This window comes from Pinus tabuliformis, chromosome 2_1 (genome assembly GCF_031772625.1).
Source record: "Pinus tabuliformis cultivar Carrire ecotype Pingquan chromosome 2_1, CPIR1, whole genome shotgun sequence".
NCBI classification, from domain to species: domain Eukaryota; kingdom Viridiplantae; phylum Streptophyta; class Pinopsida; order Pinales; family Pinaceae; genus Pinus; species Pinus tabuliformis.
Window position 1 is genome coordinate 420,398,759 of NC_142299.1, and position 26,252 is coordinate 420,425,010.

Genomic DNA, 26,252 nt, shown 5'->3' on the forward strand with positions numbered 1-26,252 from the left:
CTCATACTCTTGGAGACTTAGAATTTTCTTGGAGCACTCTTGGTGGGTGTGGTATACTTGGATTCTTGGATCAAGAAGGTAAAGGAAGAGCAGGAAAGAACAAGAGGGCATCGAGATCAATAGTTACATCATATTTTCTTGCAGGTACCGAGTTGTTATGTTTCCTTCACTAGTTCTGGTATGCATCGCATCTAAATGTGGATTTTTGGTTGTGATTTGTCATTAGCATGGAGGATGGCCAGGATTGACATTGGACTCCCTAGAATTTTCATTTCGTGGATAGACATGGTGATTATGGATTTACTTTCATTGTTTGTTTTCGGTTGGTTCTCACATTTCGTTAGCTTGGGCTGAGTTACTAGTCCTAGAAGCCTTGGTTGGACAAATTCTCTAGAATCCCTAAGTGGGTTGAGTTACTAGTCCTAGAAGCCCTGGTTGGACAAATGCTATAGAAGCCCTACATAATATGTGGGTTGAGTTACTAGTATCGGAAGCCTTGGTTGGACAAATGCTCTGGAAGCCCTGGAAGGCTTGGATGGAGACCAATCTGATGATGGTTTTGTGATGTCTGATAGTGAGGTGGAATCACTATTTGATGGGTTGAGGTGGATGGCCTCTGGAAGCCCTGGATGGTTTTGATTGATGTGTTCTATGAGATCCCACATTCATGCTTATAATATGGCACAGGGGTTTATGGATGAAGAGAGGTTTTGCTTAGCCATTCTAGGATTGGGTGGAACGTGGAAGTCCCATCCCGAGTTTAGATTTTGTATCATTAATGAAAGCTTATTTCTCCTTTTATTTCTATGAGTATTATGATGGATTATATGTGGTATATATGACTATGATTTCATTGATATTTTTGTCCCTATTATGTTGGTTATGTATGTGTTTTATAATAGCAGCCATGTGTGGCTCTCATCATGTTTTTACTTGTAATTGAATTATTAATGTATCTATGACCTAATGGATGGAATGGCAATTGATGTGTTGAGGCATCAATGATTCTTAGCGATTCTCAGCTAGGTATGAGACCCCTATGCTCAGAACTCTTATTTACACCTGTAGATTACATATTCACGATATGTTTGACGAAATGCCTGTCATGGCTAGTAGGGGTCGAGTGAAGGTCTTGAATAAGTATTTTCTTTAGTATTGTCATTTCCATGTTATTTTACTGATATGAAGAGATGGTTCAATTCTTGGCAGTGACCTCGGCTCTGGGCCTAAAAAAGTGGCTCAAATCCCAGAGTTGTTGGCATATCATTGACAAATGTAGTCTTTGGTCGCTAGCAGGTAATCATGTGAGAGCGAATTTCAGTTTCTTGACGTTGTCATGACTACAACATGAGAGCGACCAAGGCTTAAGTTGTCCAAACTTTCAGTGGGACCCAAGGGCAAGATGTCTAGAGTATTGAATTGGTTCCTAAGAGTCCTATAGTTGATATTGAATGTTTGTATGGTGTGTTTCCACCGGTTGCACTTCCTTAACGTGACTTAGGAGGTTGATTCATATCATAGTGGCCTCTCGTTGCATGTTTACCCCGACTGGCCAGTTGCTTGGGTAGATGTGGGAAGAGGGTGTTACAGAGTGGTATCAGAGCATGGCTCACCCCTCAAACTTGATGGGCTATGTGTTGGTCATGCATGCATGTTAATTTAATGTGTTTCTCTCACACTTGAATTCGATGTGCTTGTTGCATTTGCATGATTTTGTTCATGGTTGAAGTGATCTCGTCATTTGAAACTTGATGTTTTGTTGTGGAATGCATCATCATGAGTATATGACTGGTTACATGTCGATTTATGTCACTTACATGTATCATTGTAGTATTATTGGTTACATTCTTTTATGTTTGGTTACATTAGTATATGCCCGGTTACATGTATCATTCTTGTAGGTTTGATTTCAAGTATCGTGCACCCATGCTTGATCAGGGAAATTTTTAAGAACCCCCCCTAAATTTACATGTATGAATCTCCATGGTATATAGGAAAAATGGAAGGCGATTTTATCAATAATATGATATGTATATATAATGTTTTGGCGAATCTCTCACCAGGCATGGCGAATATTTTACTCAATTATAAAATCTTGTGTTTATTGAATACACAAATGAAATCATTGCATTTCTTTAAAATATCTTTTGAAATCAAAATTACCAAAATTACATATTGATAACCTAGTGGGTGTAGGATAAAATTCACCCGTGCCATTCACAGAAAGCATGAGAAAAAACCTAATACTATATATAAAACCAAGAAAAATTCAAATTCATCACACCTAGTGGGTGTAGGATAAAATTCACCCATGCCATTCACAGAAAGCATGAGAAAAAACCTAATACTATATATAAAACCAAGAAAAATTCAAATTCATCACTTCTCGGGACCTCATAACCACCCTGCCAATACACAAGTATGTTCCTATTTGCAATTAGAAAAATTACCCAAATTACAATCTGTTTACTCCAGCATATGTTGGAAAGTTATAGAAGGATGACTAGTGCAAGCAATCCATTCCTTTTAGCCCTGGATTTGTTTCAGTTTAAAACAAAAGTATACAAATATACTTGTCCAATGTATATGCTTTAACCATTCATCTTAAGATGTTTTTACAATATAATTTCCTAAGTCTATTTAATATCTTCATTATCATAAAAACCAACCTATATCCATCTTAACTCCACATCTACCACTCTTAGGGGGATGAAATCTATTTATCCCTCTGAGCACTTGGTAGACCCAGAATTAATATGGATCTAAGATGATAGAATTTCCCCTTTAAATAGTCTATGCTCACATGAATACCATGGTAGCATCACAATAACAACGCCTTTAGGATCCATTTCTCTGTCTCAGAAACTCAAAACGTTGTGCAAAGTTGAGTGAGTTGTGTTGCTAGACATGTGTACATATTTATAAGGAGAGCGGTTGTCACAGCAATAACACGGAAGGAAGGGATATAGAAATCGCCGTATTGAGCGGGAGAGGAGAGGGGTGAAGGAAGAAGTTGAGGTATTGACTGCTGGTCAATGCGGAAATTGGCATATAGAGCGGGAGATAGAAAGACCTATTGACTCCTAGGCGTCTTGGGTCGGGCCGTAAAAACGCGGAAAGTGCTGTATTGACTCCCTGGTGAGAGTGGAAAATGACAATGGCGTGTGGCTAATATTGACTCGACGTATTGACTCCGTGGTGAGTGACCAGTCAAAAATTTTACAAGTGACAAGCCACCAGAAATGGTGTAACGAGAAATGGGTGGTGAGTGACAAGTCACGGGAAATGGGTGGTAAGTGACAAGTCATGAGAAATTGAGTCCTAGGAGTCTTGGGTGGGTGGTGAGTGACAAGTCACGAGAAATGGCGTGACAGAGTGGGAAAAGACAATGGCGTGTGGCTAAAAATTTGACTGAAACGATGATAGATGTCATTCGAGAAAATGCGATGAGTAAGTTCGAAGAAAGTGGAAAGATGAATGGGTGTGGGACACTAAAACATTTTATAATATCAATCTTTTTACAATAAAACCATCCGTTTAATATGATAAATGCATGGATGAGCATGTATATATATTCAGTTCAGTTCAAAAAAATTATAAGAATAAGCGGTGATGTGTCTTTATTTGTTCAGTTCAAAACAAAATGCTTTCCACTTCTATTTTATTTTACTCTTATAATAACTTGTTATATTTGAATTTTTAATAATTGTTAATGTGTTAATTAATTTTCTTTAGATAGCTTGAGACAATAATATTGGTTGAAAGAGGTAAGCTTGGATCTTTAAGTGAATGAAGTTGTTTAATGTTATATATTTCACAACTTAGGTTTAGGGTGTGTATTTAGTTTATAATAGCATAGTTTAATTATTAAGTGAATGGTATATTTTTAACTTCCACAATATTTTAAAATAGTCACAAAATAAAGATTGAGATTTATCTCAAACTCTTTTAATTAAAATGATTAATAAAAAAATGTCATATTAATATAAGTTATGATTTTTTAGGCATTGTGGTATTAGTGACTCATGGTATTGGCCCATAGTATTGTAACAAAATCAATTTACAAGTTAAGAATCTCCATGATAAAGTGGGGAAGAATATCCATGATTAAGAATTTTGTTACCTATTTTTCAAAATGTATATATGTTTAACTCATACACCAATTCTTTTTATAATGATTTTTTTTTTAAATAATATTGTAATTTAGTTAATTTTTATGAATTTTTTAAATTTGGCAATTTGAGATGTATCATAATGTAAGTGTTTTTATAGCTATCAATATGTACCAACCATTTTATATATATAGCCATTTTAGTAGTATATACTTTTTATATCATCAAAAATTTAGGTATAAATGTGAGAAAATTATAAAAAACTGAGTTGAAAAATTCAAAGGCAATAATAGAGAAACGAAAACGATCTCTTTAAATTAAGTACAAATGTCATAAATTCAAGGAAATTCAACCACTACTTCAATAAAATTAATGAAGTGACTTGAAAATTTCAAATGTAATTTAATATAAAACTTTTAAGGAAATGGTAGTGCTAATTGTGTGTAGGTATGAGAAAGTGATGCAAAGAAACCATTTCCTACCATGTCACTTTTTTATAATAAATTACTTCTACATTGTCTTTATGAATCCCATGGTTATACAAAACTTCATCAACATGTATGATCTATATCATTTAATCATGTTAATTAAGTATGGACAACTACAATTGATAGATCATTTGTTGTAATAAATAATGATATCATCATATAAACATGATACATTAAATGTGGAGACTCAAAGGAAGAAAACACTAACAATGTGCTTAGCCTAATTTCTTTATTTATTAATCATTTTCTACATAAATATTAAAAAGAAAGCCTTAATTCCTTCTTCTTCTTAATTTCAAAGATCATTGGGTTGTCAAGCTAAAGAGCATTGTAGCCTCAACCATTCTTTAGTCTATTCATTCTTCAACCATTTCTTTCGTCATGGGTTCCTCGTGTTCCTACATCTTACAACTTCCATGTCCAACACTTCATGAATGGTACTTTCCTCCCCTTCTCTTAGTTTTGTTGGAAAAATGCAAAGTGGCAACTATTTTTTCCAACTTTCCTTAACCTTAATATTTGATTGTAAACTTAATTAATCTTCTTGTGTTATTTATTTAGATATTATTATCAAACAAATATCAAGAACAAAAATAGTAGAACAGAGGACACAGAAATCAGGCTCTTGGCTAGGGAAAAAACCCTTCCAATGGGAAAACCCAATAAAATATTCTCTTCTTATAGGATCTACTTCAAATGAGACAGCAAAGACCCAATCCCTAGACCAAGTCCTCCTCCAAGTACCAAGTCAGCCCTTCCAATCATGTCTTTCCATAATCTAGCACCAACCAACTTCAAACTGCAACTTCGACTTTCCAGCTTTAGTACTATTGCTTTGACCTACCACTTTAGCCCTGTAGCTGTTGTAGAAAATCTAAGTCAATGCTTCAAGAACTCTTCCTTGATCAAGGCATCTCCTTCCAAGATCAACGAAGTCAAACCAGAATATCTTTCTCTCCCAACTAATTGATACTGCAACACGAACCTATAATTTTGGCCTTCTTGGAAGTTGCAGAAACCCTAATCCTTTGCATGTGTGTGAGAGATATAGCCCAAACACAAGATTTCGGTCCTTCCTTTCTTCTTTTAGGCCTCCACTGTCTTTTTCTCTTGCTTCCCACCTATAGATCCAACTTCCTTCTTGAAATCGAACTTGTGAGTGAGTGAGTCACAAATGGGGTCGAAGTACTTGTATTTATAGCCTTTCCAAGGGGTTAAATTTCCTTCTTTAGTCTGACTTGACGCTGCCAGGGCCGACTTGTACTTTTGGAGTTTCCAAGACTTTCTAGACTAAAAATAATTCCTTATTTAATTACATTTTTCCTAGAATGGTCTTATAAACATGATGTTGACTTTCTTGACTCATGATAGTGACTCCTATGACCTAACAAACCCTAGAAGCATGACGAACATGCTTTTACCTAGAATACCATCAATAATGAGAATGAAACCTATGATTTAAAATAATAAATTTTTCTTTTCTTCGCTTATTTGTTACATAAAATACATATTGAAATGAGTACAACAACAATTATGAAGACTGAAACTAGTTACATTTCCAACAAGTCTAGCAACACATCTTCCTTATGCAACATCATCTTATCCTCTAACAACATAACATTTGCTTCCTCATTTTTATTTTATTATTCCCATTTCATAGGATCTTCTTACTTTGATATTGTTTTATATAAGAGTTATCACCCCCCTACAATATCAATGTATCACAATGGACCATCCCATCTATATAATCATCATGAATCACATGATTACATAGAAACCTAAGATTTATGATCTATGTAATTTACTGACATTAATCAACTATTCAATAATAATAAATAAGACATTTACTATCTGCATATGGGGTGACTAAGGTGGAAAAGGGGGGGGGGGGAGGTTGTGTTTTTATTGCCCCACCAACCGATTACTTGATGTGACGTGGCAACACCACCCCCCACCCCCTAGAGAACATTCATGTAATGAATAGCATGACAACCATTGTTACAAGGAAACCCATGCAAACAAACACTTTAAGAGATATACCAAGGTATGTAATCGGTCACAGTACTGCACCCATGCATCAACTTGCTTACTGCAATCCTATCAATCCATCCACATTCAATGAGGAGCCATTAATTGATGCCTCATTGGGATTCTACATGCTACCTAAGGATTTTCTCAGCAAACACATAGATGAAGATCACTGTATTGAGGTGGCCTCGACAATTATTTTAATGTATTCATGTAAATTATATAAAGTGATGTATTAATATCAATTATGGTAAAAAGCATGGAGCTGGGTTAATTTTTTTGGTGAAATAGGTTATGTTTTGGTGGAAAAAACAATGGCTCAATCAATCCATTCAAGCGCTCGATCGAGCTCCGGGTGCTAAAAAAATAGCTCGATCGAGGGTTAAAAACTAACCCTTAATCTTTGAGTACAAAGCTGCTCCCTTCAACTGATCAAACAAGTCACCAATCCTCGACAAAGAGTACCTATTCTTAATCATCACCTTGTTCAACTACCCATAATCGATGAATAACTTGAGGGCACCATCTTTATTCTTCACAAACAACATTGGTGCACCCCAAGGCAACACACTTGGCCTAATGTATCCCTTGTCAAGCATTTTCTTCAAATGCAACTTCAATTCCACTAACTCTAGAGTGCTCATCCTGTACGGTGCCTTTGATGCTGGTGCTACTCATCGTACCAACTCAATAGAAAATTCCACTTCCTTGTGAGGCAATAAATCTGAGATATTTGTTGGGAATAAATCCTGAAACTGTTGTAAAACTGGGTACTTGTTCAAGACTTCGACATCCTCAACATCCTTACCTTTGTCACTGGAAATATGCACTACAAATAAGACACACGCTTTCCTATAATTGTGCTTTGCCTACATACCTGTAACAATTCTAATCCGTGTCGCCTTCTTCTTATCATGCAAGAATCTCTACTCTCCATTATCATCAAAGCACTCAATAGCCCTATCATAGCAGTCCACCTTAGTACTGTGAAGATACAACCAATCCATACCTAGAAGCATATTGTATGAACCCAATGGATGTACATTCATATGCGTTGATGTAAACATACCATTCAACTCAAATGCACAAACTCTTACCCAATGATGAAATCATTTCTTAGTACTTGTAGGCAACTGCACTAACCAAGAATATGCATGTACTTCTTTATTCAAACCACGCTTATCCCGCAGACACACTGCGATATACAAGTCTGGGTGAAGAGCGTAGGGCGCCGAGTTGTATTACGTCATGCAATGTTGCATGAAAGGCACATGGGTGTGCCAAGGGGTTAAGAAGTGTAGGTAAGCTGCCAGAGGAAGGACGAGAGTGCAGGTAGGCTGAGGAAGAAGTGCAGTGGGCATGGTTGTGTCGAGAGGCAGTCCAGTATTCGGTTGGGCGTGCATGAGGCACGAACTCGGCAAGCACGATTTGTAAAGTAAAGGTGTGCAGGCCAAGGCTTGTTGGCAACACCGAATTGTATGATTTCATGTACAATTTAATTACATTATATATATATATATATATATATATATATATATATATATATATATATATATCTATATATATATATATATATATATATATAGTTTCCCCTCCCACTTATGATGATGTGTTGAATGATTTTCCACTATGCATTTATATTGATGAATGATTAATTGAAGAGTTTATTCCGTTGCGATAAGAACACTTGAAGTAAATAATTGATTAAGTGTTTGGTTAGGCATAACTCGTACATTTGAATATTGATGAAGAGAAAAAGTGTAGCAGTGTCGCACCCGCCTATGCGTCATTGAAAGACTACCCCCGGCATAGGGGCATGACACTCCCCCTATCTCTCCACCTCTATCACTTTATGTCTTTGTTCTTCCCTCCCATATATATCTAGAGTTAATATATATCATGATATATTAATATATATTATAATATAGAAAATTTAATATTGTATTAATCCAAGTTATTAAATTTAATAATATTAATATTATAATATATTAATATGAATATTAGATTTAATAATAATAACACTAATATTTTTTTGCATGGTGTTAATAATAATTTGACCCACCTAAATAGAACTTCTTTTATGAGTGCTAGTAAGTATAAAGAGGTTTTATTTATTTAACATACCTCCGGTTTATTTGTATTTTTATTTATTTATGGCATCTCTTTTATTTACCATGGCATTTGGCCCAAAGACTTGATATATAATTTGATGTTGGTTTATAATCATATTTAATATATTTTTATTTATTTACCATACCTTTTTCCGAAGAAAGAGAATTCACATGTTGTTGATGCCATTGGCATATGCTGTACATGTTGTTGATGCCATTGGCATATGCTGTAGTGTGGTTTTTTCCACTGTACAGAAAACAAAATTACATCAAAGTACCCATAGAGATACGGTGGATCTGTATCCCTCAGAGAAAGTGCATTGTCTCAAAAAACAAAAACAAACAGTTCTGTAAAGTATATCCGCTATACAGGTGCAAAAATGAGCTGTGTTTGTTATATACAATAAATATCATAGCAGAGCAGAAAATTAGATGGGGGCATTGCCACCCCGTGGGAGGCCTTCAATATATGGACGATGGAAAAATCTGTGCATCCCATCTGGTTTGTGTTCCTCGATCAGCCAATCTCCTAGAGGACGATCCGCCGCTTCTTTCGAGAGCCGGTCAGCAGTTGAATTTCTTTCCCTGTAAATGTGAGAAACAGTGATCTGGTCAAAATGTGTTTTGAAAAAAACAATTTCTTCCAAGATATGTTTCAATGAATATGCATGACAGATGGATTTGTAGTTAACCCAATCAATCACAATCTTTGAGTCCCCAAAAATTTGTAGTTGTCGACAGTTTTTGGACAAAGCAAAATAAAGGAGATGTCTCAGTGTAATTAGTTCAGCATGGTTGTTTGTACCCGGACCGAGTCCCAATCTCAGGTGAAAGTAGTGTGAGTCTGATAGATGAAATAGTATGCCCCCCCCACAGCCTTGTCTCGGAGCTGCCCCATCAAAATATGCCCACGGCATATCCTTGTTTATGATTTCTGGCATAATGTTCTTGGGGGTGTTCTGTTTATTTTCAAAGGGGATCTCTGTATATGCCGCGCATATGGAAGGTGGGAGAAGGTTCCAATTTACAATGCAGTCCTCAAAGATGATTGCATTCCGCCTATTCCAGATGTACCAGGACACCAAAAGCGGTAAGTTCCTGGACTTTTCTGAAGCCACTGCGGTCCACCACTGTTCCCAGGCCGTAGGTATATCTTCCCCCTGCCAAGCTGTATTTATATTGAGAGCCTGGGTGACCTGGTTCCATAGATCCTTTGTGACCTCACAGGTAAGAAATAGATGTAGAGATGTTTCTTCCTCTTTTCTGCAAAGGACACACCATGTTGGTCCAGCAAATGCTCTTTTCCTGAGGTTGGAACCAGTAGGTAATTTATCTGCAAGAATGTTCCACATGAGAAGTCGAGTTCTTGGTTGAGCTTGTAGGTGCCAGAGAGCTGACCACCAGCTTTTATGCAAGTCGGGGTTCTTTGCCTCAATCAGCTTGTAGTAGCCGATCTTCGGCGCATAATTACCAGATTTGGCAGCCGCCCAGATTAGCTCATCCTCTTCCTCTTTTAGTCTGATGTGCGATTCTGTTAGTGCCTGTATGTAATCTTTCCAGTTAGAGTTCCATTCATCTGTCAGTTGCCACTGTCGGTCTGTTATCCATGCCTGTGAGAAGATGGAAGAATGTTGCTGATCTCCAATCTGCGCAAGGTATTTAATGCCCCTGTTGTTAAGATATCGAACCAGCCCTTCCGGCAGTATGTGCGCATTCCCAGAGCCTGGCCAAGGATCTAAGCCTATGCGGACTTGAGAGCCATTACCAATACGCCATAAAAGATTGTCTCTAATGAGAGGCATAGCATTTAGAGTGGCCTTCCAGATCGCAGATATGCCTTGTCGGTTCCAATGGGGTCTTCGGATCCAGTCGATGATGTTTGAGGGCCAAATATACTTCTGGTGTATAACTTCCGCCCAAAGACTGTTCTGTTTGAGTAGTGACCAGCCCTGCTTGGCTGTCAATGCTTGTGCAAATTCCGAAAGAGCTTTAAGTCCCCACCCTCCCCATCTCTTTGGTGTAGTGACCAATGACCATCTCGTCCAGGCAAAAATCTTCCCTTTTTTGTTTCCATTCCAAAGGAATCTGTTGCATATTTGTTGAATTTTTTGGAGAATGCCCTTTGGGATCCATGTGAGGGACATCCAGTATACTGGGGTAGCCTCAAGAACAGATTTGATCAGCAGAAGTCTACCTGCTTTAGATAGGAGACGATGATGCCAGCAATTTATCCTTTTTTCTATTTTGTTGATGAGCCAAGACCAGTGCTCTATTTTGTAACCATCTGGCTTTAGTCTAAAGCCAAGATATTTGATGCCATCCAGCAAATTGATTTCCAAGAAGGGGAAATGCTGAGTCGCCAGCTGTGATTCCTGATATGTGCACCCCGCCGTGGACCTGGTAGATTTCTCTCTATTGATCACCATTCCCGTAGCCTTACAGAAGAGTTGAAGAATATCATTTAGTGCAATGGAGTCCCGGACACTTCCATTCAAGAAGATTAGGATGTCATCAACAAACAGTAGATGAGTGAGGTAGTACTGCTCAGTGATTTTGAGTCCACTGAAGTCTCCATTCCTTTTTGCTGTTGCAATGAGCCTACTAAGCCCTTCCATAACAATAAGAAAGAGGAGTGGGGAAAGAGGGCAGCCTTGTCTGATTCCTCTGTTGATGTTGAAGCGAGCAGAGGCCGAGCCATTGATGAGGATAGCAAAGGAGACAGAAGATATGCAACCCATTATCCAGTTTATGAGAATGTGGGGGAAGCCCAAATGTGTGAGAATCATCTTCAAATAGAGCCAGTTTACCTTGTCAAAAGCCTTTGCAAGGTCGATCTTTAGAGATATGCCTTTGAGGTTCTTATGCTTTATGGAATGTAAGGCTTCCTGGGCAGTGCCAATAGCCTCTTGGATGTGGCGATTTTGGAGGAAGGCAAACTGTTCAGCAGAGATATGTGAGGACAGAATAGGTTTTATGCGGTTTGCAATGATTTTAGCAATAATTTTGTAGAGGCAATTACATAATGAAATAGGACGGAAGTCATTGAAGGATGTAGGGTCATCTGTTTTGGGTATCAGGGCAATGAAGGTGTAGTTCATAGGGGGATGGATGTGCCCTGTGATCCAGCTCTCCTCAATGACCTCCAATAAGTCCTCGCCCAGCAGATCATAGAAGGCAATATAGAACTCCACTGGCCATCCGTCCGGCCCCAGACTCTTATCTTTCTTGAACCATTTGAGGGTGCTTTCCAACTCCTGTTTGGTAACCGGTTGAATGAGATCTTCAATATCCTCCTGACCCACAAAGCGAGGAAAATGACCTGCAAGATTGATGATGTCAGGTAGATTGATGTCATTCGGAGCAGTGAATTGTTGCTTAAAATGTAAGACCCCCAATTTGGCAAGTTGCTGATGCGTGGAAGCCCAACCATCTGGTTCACTTGGCAATTTCCAAATAGTGTTTGATGCCTTTCTGCCATTTGCAAGGTTATGGAAGTATTTGGTATTACTGTCTCCAGCTTTGAGCCAAATGGCTCTGCTTTTAAGCCTCCACAGCTCCTCCTTTTCTTGTAGAATCTTTGTTTTTTGCCCAAGCAGCTGGTTCAGTAATGATTTCGAGGCATCAGTTAGGTAGCCAGTCCCTTTTTCGTCTGTCAATAGAGCTATCTGTGCTTCAGTATCATTAAGCATCTGTTCATCGCTGAGACGCTTTCTCCTCGCCCAGGTCTCAGTCAGTTTCTTTAGCTTATTTAGTCTATCACAAAAATCCACCGCTTTCCGCTGCTCTCTCAGGGGGGGTTGTGATGCCCAGAATTCCGAGACCATATTAATGTAATCCGGCTCTTTTAGGAATCCAGCAAAGAATTTGAAAGGGGAGCGGGGCTTTATTTTTTTATCGCTGACCTGTAGTAGAATCGGATGATGATCAGAAAGACCACCTGTGCTGACCCATTGTCTATATAGGGGAAACAAAGGAATCAGATCCTCATGCATCATAAATCTGTCTAAACGCCGCCCCAGAGCTGCCTCCCCAGTACGCTGATTGTGCCAAGTTGGGAGCTTCTTATTCATAGGGATATCCACAAGTCTATGTGCATCAATTAACATATTCATTTGATCCGCGATAGGATCAATCTGAGCATGATGTCCCCAGGATTCTCCAACCCCCAGGGAGAAGTTGAAATCGCCCCCCAGCACTGTATTCTGTGTAATGTGATTGCCATTCAGAAAGTTTTGCCAGAATGATAGCCTATTCTGGTTGGGGCCATATATGTTAATAATCCTGATAGGGAACCCAATTCGCCCATGAAGATGTCCATGCCGAGGAAACCTCTGCCCCCCCATATGGAGAGAGGCCTGCTTTTTCTTGGATTTATGCCAATGGCCAGACCACCTGATCGGCCACTAGCATCCATTCCATGGAATATCCAGCCTGGGTGAAGAGCCTGTAGGCTTCGCACCGCCACCTCAGATGTGCATAAGGTTTCCTGAAGGAATATTATATCACATCTTGATTCATGCATAAGTCTTTTCAGAGCCAAACGTTTTTTGGGGTTGGCTAGTCCCCTGCAATTGTAGGAGAGCCAGATCATGGGGAACCACAAGTCAGGGGCTCAATTGCTCTAAGTGCCCGTTCAATGGTATACTGTCGCCCCTGGGCGACATCAGCAACAACATTTTGTATGGCCGAGTTGATTTTAGATGGTCTACCCCTCTTTGGCTTGCGGTATCGTCCAGGGGATGATCCCAGACCAAGCAATCTGGATCGAGCCCGGGGTCTGAGATGGTAGGGGTGTGATCCGGAGCCGACCGGGGAGGATGAGGGTTCGGGGAGGCCCAGCTCCAATTTGTGAGAGGAGGGTGTGGTGGAGAAGGTGGGTGGAGGGGGAGCAATGGTGCAGGGGATGGAGGGAAAGGGTACTTGATCAATTTGAGGGGACCGCAAAGAGGAGTGCATAACAGAATGCAAAACATCAGAAAAATTATGAGAACTGATGGGAACAGAAACATTACCCGGGTGAGATGAAACAGTCTCCGCGGTCTTGGAACGGGTGCGCGGCGGGGCAGGTGTAGATGAAGCCTTTCTTCTGGTGTTCTTCTTGGCGCCTTCAGTAGCCAGCTTTGTTGGAGTCTCATGTTGAGTCTGCTCCCCTTCCATAGGAATATTAACTCCTATGTTTTGATCCACTGTAGGCTGCTGTCTGGGGCCTTTGGTATCCTCGGATGTCACCCCCGAATTCAGTGGGCAGTCCTTGTAGAGATGACCAATTTTATGGCATCTTCGACATCGAAATGGTACACCTTCGTAGTCCAGCAGCTGCTTGCGCGAGAAATGTCTGTGATGCAGTGTGATTTTCTCCTCCAGTCCCGGCCTGGTGTCAAGATGAACGAGAATGCGAGCCATTGTCATGATTCCAGTTTTCTCATAGGATTTGTCATGCTCCAGGTAAGTGCCTAGAGTGTCGCCTATTCTCTTGAAGACTTACGGGGTCCAAAATTGCATGGGCAGTCCAGGAAGACGAACCCAGATGGGTCCAGCCCCCAATTGTTCACGCTCCGGGTCGAAAAGAGGATCCCAGCGCTTTAGCAGGACTGGTGCCATCTCAATATGCCAGTATTGGGAGAGTATCCATTGGGTGTATTCAGGCCTGTGGAAGTGCAATGCGAACCAGCCCCTCGCGAGGACCCTGATTTCAGGAAGTTCTTTAAGAAGAGTGCCCCATATCTCCTCCGCCCATAGCTTGAGTCTTTCCACTGAGTAGGTACGACCCCTTACCCTACCGACCAGGACTTTACGGGCAGTTTCCAAAACATCCGGCATCTGAGCTTCTTCGCCAAAGGTGATGTTGAAATCAGAATCTATAGCACGAAGGCACTTGCCTTTTTTCAGTTTCTCTGAGCGCTTACCAAATGGGAGGTCCTTTAGTAGTTTGCGGCACGGATCAGATGAACTGTGCTGTGCGGATCCCGCAGAACGAACTGGAAGCAACGGAGTGTTAAAACAGCCCGAGCGGATGGGGGAGCGAGGGCCAATACTGCTAGTGCCCGGGAGTAGAGAACGGGGGGGGCGCAATGAATCCAGTGGGTTCTGCGGCATTAATGAGACGGAGGGTGAATGTGAGGTCGATGGAGGCGGAGGCGGTGGGGGATTCGGTAAGGCAGGTCGAGGAGGGTTCTGTAGCGGAGAATCAAAAGAAGGCGAGGTCTGTAAGCAGGAACCCAATAGATGGAGCGTTGCTGGTGAAAGGGGCGGGCATTCAAGGGCCGGAAGGTCGGCCAGGTTAAAATCCGAGGGTTTCTTCTTCCCTGAGTGCGGCAGATGCGGGTGTAGGGATGAGGCAGCTGTCTCAGAAGCAAGCTCAATACTCCGGGGTTTCATAGAAGGCCGTTTAGTATGTGCCCAGATGTCTTGGTGAGGCGTGGGGTCCGCCTCGTAGTCTACGAGGTCTTCTTCACCCATGCTGCCTGTCAATACAGAGATGCCCCAGAGAACCGACCAGGGGACCGCCCGACGGAAAGTTAGGAGAGCCTGTGCGCTGGGATGACCGAAGGGGGACCGCAGAGTAAACCCAGGTGCCAAGAACCCCGTGAACTGGTTGTCGCGTAGCTGCCAGTCAATGGTCCGTGAATCCAGCACTCAGACCGATCATCGCCATGGAGAAACTCGTGTCTGTATCGAAACTAGGGTTAGGGTTCCACCATGTTCGTCGGCGCTTCCAGTTCAAGATCTCCTCTCTTTGCTGATATGTCTTTTATTTACCATACCTATTTATACCTCTTTTATATTTATTTATTTACCATACTTCTTTTATAAATATGGTCTTTCGCCCATGCTCTTAATAAGTATTTGTCCCATGGTATTTGATCCATAGGCTTCACCTAAATAAAACCTCTTTTTTGCATGTTAGTAAGTATAAAGAGGCTTATGGAGTAAATATAAAGAGAGGTTTTATTTATTTACCATACTTCTAATTTATTTATATTTTTATTTATTTACCATAGGTCTGGATTAAATATAAAAAGAGCTTTTATTTATTTACCATACCTCTAGTTTATTTGTATTTTTATTTATCTACCATACTTTTTTCGCTATTCGTAAACCTCTTTATATTTTAAATTTATATTGTATTTAGAGAATAATAATTAGATTGATTTTTAAATAGGGCCAACATAGATTAAAAATGTTAAATGTTAAACATTACATTTATATGTTTACGTTTTTATATCCCCATACTGGTAAGAGGGCTTGATGTAATTATGATGATAGTCATGTTTATTTTAGAATAAGACTTTAATATTTTAATTTAGTTATCTATAATTATGAAGTGACTGATATATTTTAATTTCCACGAATATTGTAAAATAGCTATAAAATAAAGATTGAACTTTATATCAAAAGGAGTTGTGCTCTTTCTACTCTTTTAATTAAATTGATTAATAAAAAAATCATATGAGCATATCTCATATAAAATAAAATTATTGTTTTTTAGACCTATGGTATAAATAAGCCACGATATTGATCCTTAATATTTATGTACATATTTATAAAAAACCGTTATCATAACATAAAGCCCCGCATCAATAAAATGGAAGGAAGGAATAAAGAAACTGCCGTATTGACCGGGAGAGGAGAAGAGAGGTGAAAGAAGTTGTGGTAGTGACTGCTGGTCTAGCAGCGATAAAGGCAGAAATTGCGTAAAAACGCGGAAACTGCCGTATATAGCGGGAGATTCCTAGGCGTCTTGGGTCGGTGGTGAGTAAGTCAACAGAAATGGCGTGACAGAGTGGGAAAACAAGATTTTTTTGAAAAAAATGGCCACAGTCTAGACTACCATGACACATCGTTTACATTTTCATGCTTAGGTTATAAATAATGTCATAGTTACACCGTAACGCGTTTCCCTCTGAGATCAACTCCCCTCTCTGCCTACCTGTCATCTTGTAAGCCACAGGATTATATGTTAGACGATTGCAATCATTTCAGCGGTTGATCGGGGTTGCCCAAACGGTTTGGGCATTTCATCGAATAGTTTCATCCGGGCAGCAGGGTTTGTACCTCAGATCAAACGCTTGCCCTCGCTCTGGATTTGGTTTCAGGCTCGCTGTTCTTGCCGGTCTTCGTATTTTTCCTCTGCGTATTTACTCCACTGGATCATAGGCTGCTGGATCATGCCATCAAAGGCGGCGCCATCAGATGCGATGTGCAGCAGATCAGGTCTCTGAATGCGAGTGCAGGAACAGAGCTTTCCATGGAGACTCCAGAGGTTGGGAGCACTGATCAACTAAAAATAGCCCTAAAAAATTCCTTACAAGGTTAGCTTATTCTTACATGGGTATGTTATGCTTTCTGTTATTGAATTTGGGGTCCTTATTGCATTTTGGATGATAACAGTAATTCGGAGCTGAAGGATTTAAGCCTTTTCTGAAAGTAAATTGCTGATTGCCCGTTTGGGTTTTGTGAATGTCAATGCAAGGCCTGAACAGGGGTGTTTTCGGCGTTCCAGTGGCTAAAAGGACCGAAATAGAGAAGCTTCTAATGCTGCTTGAAGAACAAAACCCTGTACACAATCCTACTGAAAATCTCCAAATGGTAAATGCGTTTGTATTTCAGTGTGAATCTGGGTTCCGAAACTAAGTGGATCTAGTCCAATGGTTGGTGGCATTTACAAAAGAAATTAGCGCTATTATTCCATTTCAAGATTTGGGATCCCATGTTCTAATTAGATTTGGGCATGGATAGGATATCATGGATGCCCTAATGTGAAGTTTCTACCAGGTCGAAGGCCGGTGGAAGCTTTTATACAGTACAATAACAATCCTGGGCTCTAAACGGACAAAGCTAGGTCTCCAGGACTTTATTGCTTTGGGGGAGTTTGTGCAGACTATCAATACAAAAGAGGTGGCTCTGCTATCCAGTTTTTCATTCATTCATGAATTGCTTGTCTTTTATTCTAAATTCGAAATCATATCAGAAAAGCTTGGGTGTTCATGGCGTTGTCTTTTATTCTAAATTCAAAATCATATCAGAAAAGCTTGGGTGTTCATGGCGTTGATTTCTGTAGGGACCCATATGGGTTTTGAAATCTTAATCCTCTGAATGTAGGGAAAAGCAGTAAACACCATTGGCTTCAGTGTTGCCAGCTTGGGCATGCTCACAGGAGAGCTAACTATTGAGGCTTCCTTCAAGATTGCAAGCCCTAAGGTTCCAAACCCTAACCCTTACTGATTGTAATATGGATTAGTCTACATTCTTGAATAGAATCAAAATGTGCACATTGAGGTCTTCCAATTAATGTTGAGAAACTGATTTTATAATGGATTAGTCCATGTTCTTGAATAAGTCAAAATGTTCACTCTGATATATTCCAAACGATTGGGAGAAACTGAGTATGATATGGAATAGTCCATGTTCTTGAATAGAATCAAAATTTACACTTTGATATCTATTGAGCCATTGTGGAAAACTTATTACAATATGCATTAGTTTATGTTCTTGAATAGAATCAAAAGGTGTGCTCTGATATTTCCGAAATCGTAGGGAAAACTCAGGTGCCTAATGAACATGGAATTAAGGTTGAGGGCTGAATTTCACCAGCTCAAGATCAAATTCAATTTGTTGTTTCATGTCTTTTCCTATTCCTTGATTTGATTCATTCAAAATTTATAGTCAACATTGTTCAGTTTCTCAATCTTGCATAAGTATTTAAACTAATCCTGCCCTTCTTTCCAACCAGCGCGTTGACATCCAGTTTGAAAGATCAGCCATTGCCCCTGAAACGGTAGGCTACTTTGTTTCAGAAATACAGGTTGTTAACAAGATTTGGCATGGAATTGTCAAGTGTAGGATGCTCAAATTTTCCCGGGGGAGGTGAATCTTCGACGTGAATAATAGTTTCCTCCATGTGTTACATACGCTGATCCATAAGTTGATAGAGCAGGTGTAGCTACTTCGTGTGGAGGAGAAGCTTGTCCTCAATTTCATTTTGCTCAAACAAAACTTTTCCCAAGAGATTATTGGTGTGCCAAAAAATGTTGATCATGTTAAGGTATTGATTTTTCTAACCTCGAGCATTACCGTGCACATTGAGGTCTTCCAATTAATGTTGAGAAACTGATTTTATAATGGATTAGTCCATGTTCTTGAATAAGTCAAAATGTTCACTCTGATATATTCCAAACGATTGGGAGAAACTGAGTATGATATGGAATAGTCCATGTTCTTGAATAGAATCAAAATTTACACTTTGATATCTATTGAGCCATTGTGGAAAACTTATTACAATATGCATTAGTTTATGTTCTTGAATAGAATCAAAAGGTGTGCTCTGATATTTCCGAAATCGTAGGGAAAACTCAGGTGCCTAATGAACATGGAATTAAGGTTGAGGGCTGAATTTCACCAGCTCAAGATCAAATTCAATTTGCTGTTTCATGACTTTTCCTATTCCTTGATTTGATTCATTCAAAATTTATAGTCAACATTGTTCAGTTTCTCAATCTTGCATAAGTATTTAAACTAATCCTGCCCTTCTTTCCAACCAGCGCGTTGACATCCAGTTTGAAAGATCAGCCATTGCCCCTGAAACGGTAGGCTACTTTGTTTCAGAAATACAGGTTGTTAACAAGATTTGGCATGGAATTTTCGGTTGTGAGGTTGCAAATGTCTTTGCTGTTTGTGATTTGCAGTTACTAAATTTGTTCCGAAAGAACTATGATATACTTCTCAGCATTTTCAATCCCCAAGGCTGGTTGGAAATAACGTATCCTTGACCATATGTTTCCTATGATAATTAGAGGACTTCTTTCTCTTTCTCTGTGAAAATATTGAATTGGCTGCAATTTGATTTTAATTTTGAAAGTGTGCAATAGTTAAAAGTGATTTTGGTCACATGAATGATGGTCCTTAATGTGGGGAAAGATATGTTGACAATATTACTAGGATTGGTAGGGATGACAAAGGTAATGTCTTTCTCCTTGAACGAGTGGCAGGAGAAAAGATATCTGGGTAAGGTTTGCAAGTTCTTAGCTGTCAAAAAAAATGATGCAGAGAAATGTAATTTATGAGAGCTTGGTTGGCTGACTGCATCAAGCTCAGAGAATATCATTGTCAAAAAAGATATTCCTAGGCTGATGACTCTTAGTTTAGTTAAATTGTACAATGTGTTCTATAATTGATTTAAAGGGCCACAATAATATATTTGGTTCTTTAATTCTATAGCAATCATTTGAATAGACTGAAAAAGTAAATACAGTTACCTGGTTTCAGTGGACTTGAAGTCAGGTAAATAACCTGCACGAAATTTCCACTTCAGGGCTTCTCAAAATGCTGTGATGGTTGTCACCCTGCTCTGAATCTATGATCGCAATTATTCTATCATCAAACTCGCATCATCAGATTGGATAATTGAAAGGTGGAACAAGTGAACATGTGGCCAAGTTGTAAAATATAAAATTCAAGTAAAATTATATTTAAATTAAATATAACAAGTTAAAACTAAGTTTTATAAAATATATATAATTTATTCATTTTATATTAATTACGCCGTAAGGCGTTTCCCTCTGAGATCAACTCCCCTCTCTGCCTACCTGTCATCTTGTAAGCCACAGGATTATATGTTAGACGATTGCAACCATTTCAGCCGTTGATCGGGGTTGCCCAAACGGTTTGGGCGTTTCATCGAATAGTTTCATCCGGGCAGCAGGGTTTGTACCTCAGATCAAACGCTTGCCCTCGCTCTGGATTTGGTTTCAGGCTCGCTGTTCTTGCCGGTCTTCGTATTTTTCCTCTGCGTATTTACTCCACTGGAAGATTCGTTAGCTGCATCGGGGGAGACAAGCATTGCGGCTGAGCTGGGGAAGGGACAGAGATGGAGATCCCCAGGACAGATAACGCTTTGACAGAGTGGTTGAATCAGGGGAGGCAGGCCTGCCCCTTGAAATCCGTCGATTACTATCCTTGCGCGAAGAAAACTTCTGAACACTCCAACCAGGTTAAGATGGCAGAACTGTAAGTCACTACATTGTTTTGATTATATTTAATTTATTATACATAATCAAACAATGGGTTTTTTTGCTGCTTCAAATCTCGCTGAGCAGCCGCTGTGTAACGTAACCTGTTCTTACAGTCATGAGCTTGACCAGCAATGCCCTTAGCATGGTAGATGCTCTGGATACATACGGACAGAATATGGTCCTATGGAGGCCTCCAAAAACAGAGAGATCATCCAATTCCTCTAGTACTGCAGATTATTACCATCATTATAATCAAATTTGGGATGTATTAGAGGTTGATAAATTGGTTCCCAATGTGACTGTGTCCAAGGATGAATCCTCTATGAGTATTCAACAGGCGGTGAACAGTGCACCGGATAAATCTGAGCGGAGATTCGTGATACATATAAAGGCTGGGGTGTATAAGGAGATTGCTAGGGTTCCTCCCAGTAAAACTAATCTTATGTTTGTGGGTGATGGCATGGAGAAGACTGTGATCACGGGGTCTATGTGTGTGCCATCCCTACCTGGTGTTCCAAGTACATATGGCTCTGCAACTGTTGGTAATGCTCATCATTGTTCCTCTTCCTCTTCATATTAAGTTGGAATTTATTTCTTTGCCTGAGTTTGGTTTTGTTATTGTGTTTGATCATGGTGTGGTTCCTGGCAGATTTGAGATGCCTTGAATTGAAATTGGAAAATCTGCTCTTCCAACATGTTTTGATCATTACACATGGTTCTTGCGGACCACATCCCTCTGTGATTTTTCGGGTCAACCTTAGTCCATATTCTCTCCTCTCTCACCTTTTGTCACTAATTCACCCCAAGAGACATTAAAAGAGCTGTTAGGATCTTGAGCACCAGCAAAGAAGTAGATGAGTAAGGTCTGCAAGTTGAATTTGCATTGGCTTTCCCTCTTCATGGTCTCAAAATATCATCCACCCCATCTTCCAATTGAAGGATATTTCTGATAGAAATAATTACAGGAATATTATGATTGGGCGTGCCTTTGTCGAACTCTATGTTATGGGCGTGAACATGTGGCTTTCTCAACATCTAGAGAGGAACAAATTCAAAGCTATGGGGCAACCAAGTCTTAGAAGAGATTATGAAACTAGTGACCACATTTTTAGCCTGTGTGCTATTATCAAGGAAGCTGACGTCCCTCATCTAAAGTCCTGTTGCTTTGTGGATTTTCAGAAGGCTTTTGGACTCTGTTCCAAGGGAATTATCGTTCTGGAGACTACGTTAAATTGGCTTCTTTGAGTGTCTCATAGTTTCTTTCATGAAATTCCATGGGATATACATTAATGGGTTAGAGCATAACCGAGCGAGTACTTCCACAAGGGAGATGTTTACGTTTTACACCATGTTTTGTTTACCTTATTCTTATTTGCAGAGGATCTGATCCTTTTAGCCTCCTCCCCTAGGGACATTCAGAGATAGCTTGATGCCCCTGCCAATGTGATGGTCATAGAATGATGGTGGTGAACCTTAGTGAAACTGAGGTTGTGATTTAAATATCCAAGAGCACCCTAACAAACTTCCACTTCTTCTTCAAAGGAAGCGAGGTGGAGATTACCATTGCTTATACATCTATGGGATCTGATCCATAGCCCTTAGGTTTAGCTTAAGGCATGTCTTTCAACCCAAACTTAGAAAGGGTTATAGGTCTCTCTCCATGCTTGACCGACAATACTTCCATATGCATTTTCAGGACATCTCTTATGAGATGCATTTTTTGACACAATTAACAGACCTATAGTACTATACGGTGTTGAAATCTTGGGGCCTACCTCGTTACCACCTGACTGCGCGCAGGCTGAGACAGTCCAATTCCTCATGCTACAGTGTATGATTTAGCATAAACAAACAGTTCCATAACCCATTGTACAAACAGTTTGGCATTCATCCCTTTTTCCTTGAGAGCATTTTTGGACTTGTCTTCTTTCTTCACAGGAAACTCCTATCTGGCCCTTTGCCTTTTTTAGATTGCCTCCACAGGCCCCTTTGTCTAGCGAATGTGCTGTTTTTTTAAAGGCGTCTTCAGTTCTTCAAAGAGTGCCTCCCTCCTTTTAGCTATTCTCTAGATGCCCTAGTGACATCCTAGCCCCTGAATGGAGATAAACATGGATATCAAAGAGGACGTCTATCTACAGTAAATTCAGGTCACTTGGATTGAATCCCACAACGGTTTCACAATCAAATGACCTTCTACTATGATCACTTATTGTACAAGTATGATCTAGGAAGCAATTCTCTTTGATACATTTGCAGATTTTTATGGGTCTTCTTGCAGAACCCAAAGCGCTTTAAACGCTTGTTCAATTTTGTGGCCAAGGAATCCACTACCATTGCTTCCAATTCCTTCTGCATGGACATAAAGTGTGCCCTTTCTGCCATGTTGCTAAGAACTACTGGATAAAAATGCCAAACCACAACACTGAGGGCCTGCATGCTGGTTAAACTTAAAAGCCTGAGGAAAGGTAGAGATTTGGTTGACAAGACTTCTTTGGAGACAATCAATTGTGAAAATGACCATCCAATTAATGAGAGAGAAATTTTCTACTTGAGTTCAACCCAGATTAATTCCCTTGCAAAGGAATGCTGATCTAGAAAGCATCAACAAAATACAAATGAGAGGAGAAGGAAACAATCAAAATCCAGCAGTGCTTGGAATGCAATCCGTCATTTGCAAGGGAAGCAATAATGCTTTTCTTCAAAGAGTGCCTCCCTCCTTTTAGCTATTCTCTAGATGCCCTAGTGACATCCTAGCCCCTGAATGGAGATAAACATGGATATCAAAGAGGACGTCTATCTACAGTAAATTCAGGTCACTTGGATTGAATCCCACAACGGTTTCACAATCAAATGACCTTCTACTATGATCACTTATTGTACAAGTATGATCTAGGAAGCAATTCTCTTTGATACATTTGCAGATTTTTATGGGTCTTCTTGCAGAACCCAAAGGGCTTTAAACGCTTGTTCAATTCTGTGGCCAAGGAATCCACTACCATTGCTTCCAATTCCTTCTGCATGGACATAAAGTGTGCCCTTTCTGCCATGTTGCTAAGAACTACTGGATAAAAATGCCAAACCACAACACTGAGGGCCTGCATGCTGGTTAAACTTAAAAGCCTGAGGAAAGGTAGAGATTTGGCTGACAAGACTTCTTTGGAGACAATCAATTGTGAAAATGACCATCCAATTAATGAGAGAGAAATTTTCTACTTGATTTCAACCCAGATTAATTCCCTTGCAAAGGAATGCTGATCTAGAAAGCATCAACAAAATACAAATGAGAGAAGGAAACAATCAAAATCCAGCAGTGCTTGGAATGCAATCCGTCATTTGCAAGGGAAGCAATAATGCTTTTCTTCAGATTGTAGGTTGCTGAAAAGAAGAGAGCAATAACATTTATTTTTGCAGATTCTGCACTTATTTCATCCTATTAAAGCAGCAAAAAAATTAATTATGGTTTTACATTTTAAGAATAAGATATTTGGAACCCTTTCATATGATAGGTGTAATGTCTTTCAACATGCATTGGGGTTTGTAAGTTTGAGAAATTTCAATGGGCATATGCTAAAATCAGATCCTCTGTTTATTCTGATAACTAGATAAATATGTGTATGCTATTTCTAAACAAAGACGGAATTTAATACGTACAATTACCATCGTTCTTTGGTTTTGAACTCTTATCAAAGGAAAATTCAATCAATCCATATTCCTCGATCCCACTAAATCTTGTTTTAGATGTTGAGGATTGCTAATTTATTTGTTTTCACAATTGCAGCTGTAAATGCTGATGGCTTCTTAGCACAGGATATAACATTCGAAAATGCAGCAGGGCCAGGTAGTCAACAAGCGGTAGCCCTAAGAGTAGATAGTGATCACTCTGCCTTCTACAACTGTGACTTTCTTGGCCACCAGGATACATTGTACACTCATATTCTTCGCCAGTTCTATAGAAACTGCAGAATAGAAGGCACTGTTGACTTCATATTTGGAGACTCGGCAGCCATCTTTGAAAACTGTCTCATTTTTCTGCGTCCTCGTCAAATAAACTCAGACAAAGGATCATCAGATCCTGTCACTGCACAGGGTCGAACAGATCCAGCCGAGCCCACAGGATTTGTTTTCCATAACTGCACTATCAATGGAACTGAAGAATATATGAGGGCTTACTATGCCAACCCAAAAATTTACAAAGGCTATTTGGGTCGGCTATGGAAGATGTACTCCAGAGCAATCTACATAAATTCATATTTGGAAGAGGCCATTAGCCCTGAGGGATGGATGCCGTGGATAGAGGACTTTGCTCTTAACACGCTTTACTATGGGGAATACCAGAATTATGGGCCGGGGGCTAAGGTTTCTGGAAGAATGCCATGGTCTAATCAGATACCTGAGAGAAATGTAGGAATGTATACTGTTGGAAACTTTATACAGGGAGACGAATGGCTGCCAGATACAATCAATTAATCCAAAAACAAAGGTTGGTTACTATGCAATCTTCTAATGCGTGATTTTCTTCTACATTGTTGTTGTTCCCTGATGATGGTGAAGAATTCAACGGGAAGCAATGGGACTAAAAATTCTCAGACAGTTGCAACCCAAAAATCCATGAGCCACATTGTTTCCTTCTATCACTGTTTCATCTGTCTTTGGAGTATTGCAATTTCAATCTGCTATGAAGGAGCCACTTGCTTTTCATTGGAGGAAAATGTTATTTGTACTTGTCTGCAATTTTTACTGCACTATTTTGATCGACATTGATGACCAAAATGGCAGAATAATTTTGTACCTGGTGCAGAGGAAAGTTGTTTTGTTACTGGGAAAGTTTCAACGCAGCACTGTTTTGTGATTGGGCGAATCCTCCCGCAGTTATGTTTGAAGCATGGGATAAAACTTTTGGAAAAATGTTATAAACTCTAAAGGTTTGGGTGTCTGTATTTGTTGTTGTTTTTTTTTTAAATCATGAAAATTGGTTGAATGAAAATTACAGGGATTTATTGAACCACCAAACATAATATTGACTCTCAAGTTTTAAGTAGATATCATTCAAGTTCTCAATATGTTCTTAATATAAAAAAAAAAACATGCAACTTATACAGGTTGAGTGTAAGTGCAGAGCGATTTGGTGAACAGAAGCAAAAACCAGTCTATGGGTCAGCTTTCTGGTAATAGAGGACTCTACGACAACATTACAGCATACTTTTTAAACTAACCAAAAGACTTTTAAAAGGCTTGAAATAAAAACCGGACCTAGAAAGTTATAAAAGTTTGACCTTCCTGGTATAAGATACAAACTATTATTAATACCAGAAATAAAAAGACAACCACAATGAAGAATAATTTAAACATCGTTGGAACTAATAGATTCTAGAACAATATAAGTTTGGATAATACTTTGATCATTTGAAGAATAAGGTACTTAACTTTTAACAGCATGTTATTCTCGACAACGTCATGGCTTATTCTGTGTGACAATTTGCATACACTCTCTTTGATTTTTCC

At 39.5% G+C, this 26,252-nt stretch overlaps 2 protein-coding genes across 2 annotated transcripts; both read left to right on the forward strand.

The window, feature by feature from the left end:
* Window positions 1-15,355: 15,355 nt before the first annotated feature.
* LOC149200693 (putative plastid-lipid-associated protein 2, chloroplastic) lies at window positions 15,356-17,748 on the forward strand. Its single transcript, XM_089401033.1, has 4 exons — window positions 15,356-15,424; window positions 16,769-17,051; window positions 17,213-17,328; window positions 17,515-17,748. Exons 1-4 carry the CDS (start codon window positions 15,356-15,358, stop codon window positions 17,746-17,748), a joined length of 702 nt encoding a protein of 233 aa, XP_089257159.1.
* A 3,115-nt stretch (window positions 17,749-20,863) lies between these two features.
* On the forward strand, window positions 20,864-25,529 carry LOC149200694 (putative pectinesterase/pectinesterase inhibitor 51). Its single transcript, XM_089399622.1, has 2 exons — window positions 20,864-21,292; window positions 24,529-25,529. Exons 1-2 carry the CDS (start codon window positions 20,866-20,868, stop codon window positions 25,215-25,217), a joined length of 1,116 nt encoding a protein of 371 aa, XP_089255748.1. The 5' UTR covers window positions 20,864-20,865; the 3' UTR covers window positions 25,218-25,529.
* Window positions 25,530-26,252: the final 723 nt, after the last annotated feature.